The 11,384-nt window shown below is 47.0% G+C and overlaps 2 protein-coding genes across 2 annotated transcripts; one reads left to right on the forward strand and one right to left on the reverse strand.

Moving 5' to 3' along the window:
- The first annotated feature begins 936 nt into the window (after window positions 1-936).
- LOC123153897 (BTB/POZ and MATH domain-containing protein 2-like) lies at window positions 937-4,253 on the forward strand. Its single transcript, XM_044572790.1, has 2 exons — window positions 937-951; window positions 3,396-4,253. Exons 1-2 carry the CDS (start codon window positions 937-939, stop codon window positions 4,251-4,253), a joined length of 873 nt encoding a protein of 290 aa, XP_044428725.1.
- A 1,210-nt stretch (window positions 4,254-5,463) lies between these two features.
- On the reverse strand, window positions 5,464-6,537 carry LOC123153898 (BTB/POZ and MATH domain-containing protein 2-like). The gene has a single exon (XM_044572791.1). The coding sequence runs from the start codon at window positions 6,325-6,327 to the stop codon at window positions 5,464-5,466; it is 864 nt and encodes a 287-aa protein (XP_044428726.1). The 5' UTR covers window positions 6,328-6,537.
- Window positions 6,538-11,384: the final 4,847 nt, after the last annotated feature.

Here is an 11,384-nt window from a genome sequence, read left to right on the forward strand (position 1 = left end):
AAGTTGAAGCAAATGAAGCATAAGTTTTGCATTCAAATAATAATTGCCGTTGTGACTTACTGTATCCACTTCGAATGTCTCATCCAGCTTGATGCTGAAGCGCCTACCATCAACAAGGAAATTTCTGTCGCACAGGCCGCGCTTGTCTTCACAGTGTTCGCACATAATGAAGTCTTTTTCATCGTCAGATGACATTTTCTATATATGTTCATATAGGTGAAACATTAAACACTTATTACTATCTAACATTAATTAATATCTAGCCAAATATATATTCATCTAACATTTGACATTAATATATCTAACTATATTCATCTTTAACAATTGACATTAGTATATACTTAACTTTTCTATCTAATTCATCTAACATTCGACATTAATCTAACATTTATATAAACTTAAAATATATAAAAAATTAAATAAACAGAAAAACTCATTAACAAATAATATTTTAATTAGATCATCAAATCTCAGATACCTAAATTTTCTTACTAAAAAAACTAGTTATATTAATTATTCAACTAGTTCAAATCTCATAAAACTAAATAAACTAGTTTGACAATTTTCTTACTAAAAATAAATTAGTTATATTAATTATTCAACTAGTTCAAATCTCTAGTTCGATAATTTTCTATCTAGCTAATTCATCTAACATTCGACATTAATCTAACATTCGATCATCTAATTAACTTTTTTTAAAAACAGAAAACAGAAAATAAGTAAAAAAAATGTGTGTGTGTGTGTGTATGTATATGTACGTATATATGTATGTGTATGTGTGTGTCTGTGTACATATACGTACATACACTGCAGTGCGGCCCCGTACGCCGCCGCCCCGTACGTACGAGCGGGGGCGCCGGCGTACGGGGCGGGGGCGCCGGCGTACGGGCCGGGTGCGACGACGACGGACGGCGCGCGGGTACGTGAGAGCGAGAGATGTACGGGACCGCGGTGCGACGACGACGGACGGCGGCGCGCGGTGTTCGGGGCGGCGGCGCGAGACGATGACGACGACGGGCAGCGGCGGGGACAGCGAGGACGACGACGGACGACGGGCGGCGACGAGACGGGTTCGAGCGGCGCGCGGCGATGTCGCGAGAGGTTGGAGACGAAAGTGGGGAGATGTAACTGAAATTTTCGTAAGTGCTGCTTATATAGGATGTGCCTTTAGTACTGGTTGGAGCCACCAACCGGTACTAAAGGCCCAACTGGTACTAAAGGTCAACTTTGGCCAGGCCAAGAGGCGGAAAGAGCAGGCCTTTAGTACCGGTTGGTGGCTCTAACCGGTACTAAAGGGTGGTCTTTAGTACTGGTTGGAGCCACCAACCGGTACTAAAGGCCTCGCGCTGCCACCCCAAAGTTTAGTCCCACCTCGCCCGGCGAAGGGCAGCTGCACTGGTTTATAAACCCAGCCGCGGCTACCTCTTCGAACTCCTCTATATAGCAGGTTTCTGGGCCTAATTAATTAGGGCGCGCTACCCTGTGAGTCTGCTGGCCCTTCTGGGCCTGCATTTGCACACCCTAGGTCTGGCAGGCCCACTGGGCAGCGCGCCAACAAATTTTTTTATATAGTTTTTTCTTTTCTGCATTACTTATTTTCTTCTATTTATTTTTGAGTAGTTTTTTATATAGTTTTTTCTTTTCTGCATTATTTATTTTCTTCTATTTATTTTTGAGTAATTTTTTGGTATAGTTTTTTTTATTTTCTGCATTATTTCTTTTCTTCTATTTATTTTCTTCTGGAAATTGAATGCTGCATACTGAACAATTAGGTAAATGACCGAAAAACAACAAATGATGTCAGAACATGTTGAAAACTATTTATTTTTGAGTAATTTTTTAGTATATTTTTTTATTTTCTGCATTATTTCTTTTCTTCTATTTATTTTCTTCTGGAAATTGAATGCTGCATACTGAATAGGTAAATGACCGAAAAACAACAAGTGATGTTAGAACATGTTGGAAATTAATGACGTCGCTTTGAATGCTGCATACTGAACATAAAAAAGTCCGGAGTTCAGATAAGTTTAAAAAACATTGAAGTGGCCGTGTAACAGATGAGTTCTCGTCCGAAACCCTGATACCCTGAAAGAGTTTGTCCAGTTTGTACATGAAATGCGTCCAGTTTTTGCCGTGACCCTCTTTACTCTTTCGCGCATGCTATGCGGGTGATATGATGATACCATGCCAAGTTTCAACATTTTCAGGATTCATTTTGTAGTGATTTTCAATTTCGCGGTCATTTAGCTCTCTAAAACAATTAGGTAAATGACCGAAAAACAAGAAATGATGTCAGAACATGTTGGAAATCGATGACGTCGCTTTGAATGCTGCATACTGAACACAAAAAAGTCCGAAGTTCAAATAAGTTTAAAAAACATTGAAGTGGCCGTGTAACAGATGAGTTCTCGTCCGAAACCCTGATACTCCGAAAGAGTATGTCTATTTTGTACACGAAGTGCATCCAGTTTTTGCCGTGACCCTCTCTACTCTTTCGCGCATACTATGCGGGTGATATGATGATACCATGACAAGTTTCAACATTTTCAGGATTCATTTTGTAGTGATTTTTAATTTCACGGTCATTTAGCTCTCTAAAACAATTAGGTAAATGATCAAAAAACAACAAATGATGTCAGAACATGTTGGAAATTGATGACGTCGCTTTGAATGCTGCATACTGAACACAAAAGAAGTCCGGAGTTTAAATAAGTTATTAAAAATAAAAAAGTGGTGCAATGCTGGTTAATTTGCTTTAAGCCATTCGGAATAGTGTAGTTAGTACATGCGTTAAATGACCGAAAAACAACAAATGATGTCAGAACATGTTGAAAATTGATGACGTCGCTTTGAGTGCTGCATACTGAACACAAAAGAAGTCCGGAGTTCAAATAAGTTATTAAAAATAAAAAAGAGGTGCAATGCTGGTTAATTTGCTTCAAGCCATTCGGAATAGTGTAGACTGCACTGCATATAGCTCAGTGCAATCTATGCTATTCCGCAAGGCTTGAAGCTAATCAACATGTAGGTGAGCATTGCAACTCTTCGTAATTGTCTGTACACTCACGGCTTATAAACCGCTCATACTGCCTCTCTCTTGGCGAGGTGAGACTAAAAATCAGCTTACAAAGAAACTCTAGTACCGGTTCATGGCATGAACCGGTACTAAAGGTCTTTGTGGGGGCCCCAGACCGACGATAGCCTGACACAGCCTCATTAGTACCGGTTCGTGGCATGAACCGGTACTAAAGGTTACCCACGAACCGGTACTAATGATGCCCGCCCGCCTAGACGTTCGAACCGGCACTAATGGTCACATTAGTGCCGGCTCAAATTCAAACCGGCACTAATGTACTTCACATTTGACCCTTTTTCTGCTAGTGAGCTATTACCAGGATGAAGACGGCTATATACTACTTTGTGTTTTCCTCAACGAGGAAAATGATACCACTGCAGATCCCGTGAAGGCGCAAGTCGTGTTTAGCTTCGTTGACGAGACCTACGAGCAAGAGCTGGCACATATCCATGGTAGGAAAATATTAGAGCTACGAGGCCAACACACTCATGCGATTAAGTACATCAAGAGAGCAGTCTTGGACAAACATCTCAAGAACGACAGTCTCACCATCCGGTGCGACGTCGTAGTCCTAAATCCAACATGCGACACCGCGTTCATCAAGGTGCCTCTGTCTGACATGCAACAGAACTTCACCGAATTTCTCCTGGCAGGGGAGGGCACCGACGTGGTCTTCCAGGTGGGTGGTGAGACCTTCGCTGCCCATCGCCGTGTTCTCGCGGCCCGGTCTATGGTCTTTAGAGCAGCTCTCTTTGGGCCCATGAAGGAAGGCACATCGACGGACACCACCGTGCAGATAGAGGACATGGACGCTATGGTGTTCAACGCGATGCTTGGGTTCATCTACAGTGACTCATTTCATGCGTTGGTGGCGGATGAAAACGAGGTCGACCTGCTGCAGCACCTGCTCGTTGTGACGGACATGTACAACCTCACAAGACTCCAGGCAATGTGCGAGAGGAAGCTGTGCGAGCACATCGAAGTGGGTACGGCGACCACCATCCTAGTGCTCGCCGAGCAGCACGGCTGCAATGGGCTGAGGAAGGCGTGCTACAAATTCCTCCAGCGTCCGGACAACCTGAGGGCAGTGGTTGACATGGACGGCTTTGATCAGTTGTGCAGGAGCTGCCCCTCTCTTATGAAAGACATGATCCTTGGCCTGCTACCCCCAAAGTAGGACTTCATATTAATGCAAGCTCTACATATTCCGGCGATTTTCCCACTTCCCTCGTTTACTCTTTTGTCATTGCAGAAGGAAAAGAGAATGAAGGCTCTTCGACTTAGATCTAGAAAACTATTGGATCCAACAGCCGAGTTTTTTAACATGTCTGAGGGGTGGGTGCCATTGGATCACTAATGGATGACGTTGTCTAGCTTGCGACAATTTGCTATATCTTCAGTTTCGTTCATCCCTTGCGGGCGACAGTGTAGCATGTGTCCTTGTGGGCGGATGTACCTTAGTTAATTATCCTGCAAGAGTTTCAGTTTCATATTGCTATCCTTGAATCCTCCAGGACTGTTGCTATTTCTTTACATGCGACCTTTTGGAACATTGTGCAAACCCCTAGTAATTTCCTTAATTAAAACAATCGGCAAGAGCCGCAAACAGAAGCGAAAAATAAATAGAAAAGACTGCCGCATGGCGCTATTCTCGTCGAATAGTTGTCGTTTCCTCATATGGTTGGTACACCCGCAGTGGCGGAGCCAAGAAAATCAAATTAGGAGGGCCAAACGTTGCTAAACCTTGTTTGGGAGGGTCAGATTATTAAAATGCATTGTTTTAACAGCTTAAAAGTCAATGTTTACACTAGTATTAGGCATAAACCAGTGACACTAGGGGGGCCAGGGCCCCTGCTGGTCCGCCCCTTACACCCGTCAGAGTTTTTTCACCAAGCAACGTCATTGCAGGCCAGGACTTGACACCTCCGATGCATGCATGTTTTGTGCCCTCCTCGAAACAGTCAAGCATGCTCTTCCTCTCGACCGTGATGGTTGTTCCCTCGTTACATTCGACTGTAATTAGTTGTAGTTGAACTATGGAATTGTAACGCCCTTTGGTGCAACAGAACCATTTTTCAAGAAAGAGAATTGTAACGCCCTTTGATGTGCAACCTTTCATTTAGTAGTACATTGTTATCTGTCTAGATCAGTATTTTCCTCGTATCTAGCAGCGTTTCAAACGATCAAATGAATGTCCTGATCTCTTTGGCACTCTTAATCTCTAAGTTTCAGTGGACTTTTAGCATGCAAACACGATAGAAATATTTTCATCAGTAGACTAGTAGTAGTTAGTAGTAGTACACTTTTTTCAGAAGATAGCCAGTAGTAGTAATTTGTATCTCTCTACAAGTGAAAATTGCATATTGCAGTTGACCAGCAGTCCTTTCCTATGAAAATTGAAGCATGGCAAGGATCACGTCCTTCATAACAGTGGGGCAGCTCCTGCAGAGATGATCGAAGCCGTCCGTGGCCAACGCCTCCCTCAGGTTATCCCGAAACCGGAGGAAATCGTAGCATGCCTTCTTCAGGCCATTGCATCCATGCTGCTCAGCAAGTGCCAAGATGGTCATCGCCGTACTCACGCAAATGTTCTCGCATAGCTTCTTCTCACACAACAACCGGAGCCTCGGGACATCGTACCGATCCGCCGCGACGAGCAGGTGCTGTAGCATGACTCCCTCGTTCTCATGGTCCGCCGGCACCGGCAGAGATTCACCACAAATGAACCCAAGCATCGCCTCGAACGCCGTGGCGTCCATGTCATCTACATGTACCACCGTCGACGTGCCTTCCTTCTTCATGGGGCCTAAGAGCAATGCCCTGAAGACGGTAGAGCGGGCCGCGAGGATACAACGGTGGGCGGCGAACGTCTCGCCGCCGACCTCGAAAACCACGTCGGTGCCCTCTCTAGACTGAAGAAGGTCGGTGAAGTTCTGTTGCATATCGGATGACGGCACCTCGCCCAACTTATTCTCGCACATCTCCCTTAGCCTCGGGAGGTCGTACCGATGTACCACGACGAGCAGCTGCCGCAGTAGGACACCCTCGTTATCATCGTCGGCCGACACAAGCAGCAAGTCGCCGTAGATGAACCCAAGCAACGCCTTGAACGCCGACGCATCCATGTCGTCTACCTGCTGGACTATAGTGGCCGTCGTCGTCAGCGACGTCCTCTCTTTGATGGGGTCGAAGAGCGACGCCTTGAAGACAGTAGAGCGGGCTGCGAGAACGCAGCGGTGGGCGGCAACCATCTCGCTGCCGACCTCGAAGACAATGTCGGTGCCCTCCCGGTCAGGAGAAAGTTAGTGAAATTTTAGCGCATGTCGGACGGCGGCACCACGATGATGGGAGGAGGGGCGGCGGCAGTGTCATCGTCCAGCACCATGATGTCGCACCGTATGGTGAAACTGTTGTGCTTGATGTTTTCCTTTAGGGCCAATACTTCGCTAATGTTGATACGCGCAGGATCTTGCTTGTCGGTGTCTTGGGCGAAGCTGAACTCGAATTGTGCCTTGACGGGACATGAAGTGATGTCCATGAGGCAAAGCTCAAGCGATATGACGTCGGCGATGTCCAGGTGGTTGCCGCCGGGGTTGTAGTAGATGCCCCATCATTGGCCGCCGACGGTGAAACTGCGAGACCAGATGGGTTTGTGGGTTGGCGAGTAGCCTTCCACAACGAGCAAGTGGTACCCGCTGGCCGCGCCGTCGTCGATGCGTGGCGAGGTAGAACCGCCCACGAGCTTGCCATCGGGGATCACAGATACACCCGCGTATGACATGGTGGATAGATCGACGAGTCTGCTGTCAAAATAATTGTTGTCCGTGATACACAGATTAGGTGTTAGGATCCGATCTATCTCTCCCTAATAATAAAGCACGGATTGGGTCTCCGGATTCACCGTCGCGCCCTTTTTCCAAAATAGTTCCTGTTGTTTTAGGTATTCAACCCGCACTCACGTCCCTAAGTGAAATAACGATAACGATTCGCGATAGAAAAAAAAAGGTCCCGAACAGGTGCTGCATAGCCCCTACCGCTTCGCCTCGATTGGCACTGGCGCAGGCCACCCTGCCGCTCGACCTCGCCTCGCACCGGAGGTGACCACCACCATCCTCCCCGCTCCCTCCCCTCCCCCAACCAGATATAGATGCCTAACCCGCGGGAACGGGCAGGCGGCCGGCGGGCGACGTGAGGCGCGGTGGCGGCGCGAGGAAGACGGGCAGATCTGGGCGCGGCGTCGACTGGCGGCTGGTGCGGCGGCTTGTTCCGGTGCCAGCGGCGTCCTGCTCATCCAGAGAAGGAGAGATAAGGGCCTCAGGGAGAGAGGAAACAGAGGAAGAAAGGAGAAGGAGAAGGGGCGCAAGGTGAGGGAGGGATCTGGCGGGTGGTGCGAGGGCTTGCTCCGGTGGCGGCGGCGGCCTGCTCATCCAGAGAAAGAGATGGGCAGGGGCGTGGGGGAGAGAGGAAGCAAGGAGAAGGAGAAGGGGCACATGGTGAGGAAGGCGGTCGCCGGCTGTGGTGCCTCCGGTGACCGACCGGCGGCACGGTGGCGAGTTCCTGTTGAGGCCACATACAACTAGCACCGTCAGCACCACAAGACCACACCAGGAGGGTGTCTGGTCATCCGCGTGGTCTCCCTCCAGCCGGCGCGTCTGACCACAGCCAATGGTGTCTGGAGTTCTGGACACCTGCTCGAGCTACCCTGCTGCTGCTACTTCTGTCCTCACGCCTCTGCTGCTGCTCCTTCTACTTCTCAGATGCCCCTGCTTGCTCTGAACTCTCCCACTCTCTGCTGTTGCATCTGAGTGCGGCCACGGTGCTGATCTAAGCAGCAACAGAGTGGTGTTCGAGGCGATGGGTGCCTGGAGGGGCATGCTGGGCGATGCTGCTGTAGAGGATGAGAGAGAGCAGAGAGATGAGAGGTAGAGAGAGCAGAGAGAGGCGTTGATTGCTGCAGCTACTGATCTGGTCCTGCGGAGAAAAAAGAGATAGGTGAGGAAGAGAGAGAGAGAGAGAGAGAGCAGAGAGATAGAGACAGCAGTGAGAGATGCGCACATCACTGAACCCTTTCGATTCTATTGCAATGTCAAATACAGTAGTTTTTTGTGTTCTAACTCTCTTGGAGAATCTGCAACCTCGGCCACGAGCCCATGATCTCAACTTGAGCTTGTCGAGGCGGATGTTTTGCGAGCTGCTGGCGCGCGTGTGCAGCCCCAGCGCCAACGATAGCCCGATCATCCCAGCGGCCGAGGTAGCCAACCGGCTTGGCCTTTGCCCTCGCTGCACCGCCGTTGGAGTGCGCGGCCGCAGTGGAGTAGCTCTATAGGGCGACTGCACAGAGACAGGCAGAAGCTTGTGAAGAGCCATGACTGTGATCGATGGCAGCAATCTCTGAATTCTTCTTTTGTTTCCCTTTGAGTTGATGGGGGCTAGATGTACTTTAGACAAGGCTTCAACAAGGAAGAGCGGAAAACCACTAATACTTTTTAGTATTGGATGATGTAGTGCACTATCTATCTATCCATTCAAGAAAATTGATGGCGATGGAATCCGCGTGTGTGCGTGTGTGGCTGTGCCTCTGGTCGCTCGATGGTTTTTTAGGTTCCGTAAAGTATGAAACTGCTGGTCCTATTCTGAATTCTAATAATGTTGATCACCAGGGAGAAAGAGATCAGAGGACGGATGGAAGGGATGGCGACAACGTCATATTCGAAAGGGAATAACGCTGGAATACCTTGTTGTTGCTACCTGTCAGAGTTCATAATTATGAACTAAATTACTTGGCACTTCTTAGTTGCCAAACTTAACAGTTGCTAAGACCTTCTGTCGACAAGATACACAAACATACAATTGCATGGTAAGTTAACGTCTTCTGATGGATTTTGTTTGCCTTTCTTGACAAGAAAACTATAACTATCTGCTTACAGTTTATCAAAGGTAATCTGCCAGCGACATGGGAAGTATGTTCATTGATTTCATGTGGACTAACTTACTGGATGATTTTATTAATTTCTTATAGCTTCACTCCAATAATTCTCCCTATATTTTTGGGTAATTCATTTCATCCAATAGTTGATAGTTGCTTCATTATTACAAAAATTGATCAGACCAGGAAAAGAGATCTTATGATAGTTTTTTCGTTATTACGAAAAATTCATTGGAGAGAAAAATAAATCTTATCTGATAGTTTGATCTTTTTCCCCATTATCTGAGAAAAGTTCTCCCTAGATCGTGGATGCAATCGTGGCATGAGATTGTTAAGAGTGAAGACATGCATATGGGTACTTTCCACTGGCACATCACTAATGAAAAGAATAGCATCATATTTTATTTACCCAACTATTGTTCTCCAAAACTAATCATATTATTTGCTTTCTACAGGTACTATGTAGAGTATTCGAAGAGGTCATCTTCATGAAACTAGCAGAGGATAGACATTAGGAAAAATGAGAGATGAGGTGAGTTTTTGTTGTTCACCATCCAATTCAAGCATCACACAAATTAAGCATTACTATTCAAAGGATGCATAGTTAATCTGTTCATCCTTTCTAGAGGAATTAATAAGTTATTAAAATGTGTGTCCCGTTGCAACGCACGGGCTCACACAGATTAGGTGTTAGGATCCGATCTATATTATACAAGGACCCCACGGTGGTAAACCATAATGTATAGGCACGCAAGCATATATATACAAGGCAAGATCTCACGGTTGTATTCATTGTGCGAGACCGAATTTCAATCCACCTTATAATTTGATATGATATATATAATGAGAACCGTGTCTAATAAGATCCGATCTTGCCAACCGGTGGGTAAATTCAATAGATATTTGTGTTATATTCTTGCATTGTGTAGTCCTTGCCCTATCCCTGATTGATTTTCATCCAACAAATAAAAATTGACGACCGCTAGTACTCCCGGTGGCTCAAGATCAATATCATCTATATCTATACCTTACTAATAAAAGAAATATGTATTCTTAGTCCGTCATGCTATTTTATAGAAAACATCCTGATGTGTCTGACATTAAACCCGTAAGTATGTATAATTTTTTTAAAATACTCATATCTTCTAAATTGTAACTACATGTTATATATGAAATTTGACTAGAAAAATATATAGAATCTGAATATGATGTTATTTTACCTGTTAACCATTTAAACTAGCTAAGGGTGCAATCTTAATCAAAGTGCATTATCCGACGTTCTTTCATATCGATACTGATCCAAATTGTGGATGAACATGTCAGCAAAATCAGGATTGGAGACGAAATTGAAGATCACTTTCCATTTTCTTTGTATGTATTAAATTTACATGCAAGCCGTGTTTGAATAGAAGACAAGTGAAATCTTGAACTTGCGCTTTTGTAGGCAAGACCATCTTTGTTTGGGCCACTTTTTGTAAATTAAGAATGTCTAGTATTCTTTTCTCCCGTCGCAACGCACGGGCCCTTTTGCTAGTGCAGACCTTAATAGTTCTAGATGGAACAAGAATTTGCAAAAAAACAAAAAAAACATTATACACATATTTTTATGGTCGTCTCTATTAGTACATGCTAGGCTAGCTTAAAATAAGACTGTCATATCAATCAGACCTAAATAGCTGTAGCCGTTCCACGAGCCCCGTGCCGGCTCCCAGGAAGGTGGCGGAAGGGCGCTTCGGCTGGCCTGGATCCATGCCATGCACCCCCCCTTTCCCGTTGGCTTCCGCCGCGCACCGGCGCCGGCATGCTTCCCCCCTCCCCCCCTCGGGGCCTCACCCGATGGCGGCACGAAGCACCCCTGCTACCACTAGTGCCGGATCCTGGGAGGAAGGGGCACGGGCTTCTAGGCTGGGCTGGGCAGCCCTAGGGGTGCCGCGGTGGCGCTCTTCCCCGGGCTGCGGCCATGGCTCTGTGGCGGCGGTTCATCTCGGTGGTCCTCGGTGGTTGTCCGGCAGTGGCTGCCTCCTCCAGCGTGCTGGCCGGGTGTCGAGCACGCCTGCAAGCTTCCTTCGTCCCCCTACCATGCGCGTGCGGCTTCGGCCCCGGTAGCCATGGACCTGCGCCCTCCTCCAGTGTCCATGGTTTATGGGTCCGGCTCCAGATCCGACGCTTCCCGCGATCGAGTTGCGTCTATCTCAGGCTCATCCAGCTTGTCGGTGTCTCGGTAGCTCGGCAAGCACCCCCTACAGGCGTCCTTGGTCGGTCGACATCCACCCTGATGTGGGTTATACACCACTGTGCTTCTGGAGCTGCGCCCCCTTCCAGCTCCTTCGGCTCGTCGGGCGTTCCTGCTGCTCTGGTCTCATTGGACCGGACCTGCGCTCC

Source organism: Triticum aestivum, chromosome 7A, assembly GCF_018294505.1.
Source record: "Triticum aestivum cultivar Chinese Spring chromosome 7A, IWGSC CS RefSeq v2.1, whole genome shotgun sequence".
Lineage (NCBI taxonomy): Eukaryota > Viridiplantae > Streptophyta > Magnoliopsida > Poales > Poaceae > Triticum > Triticum aestivum.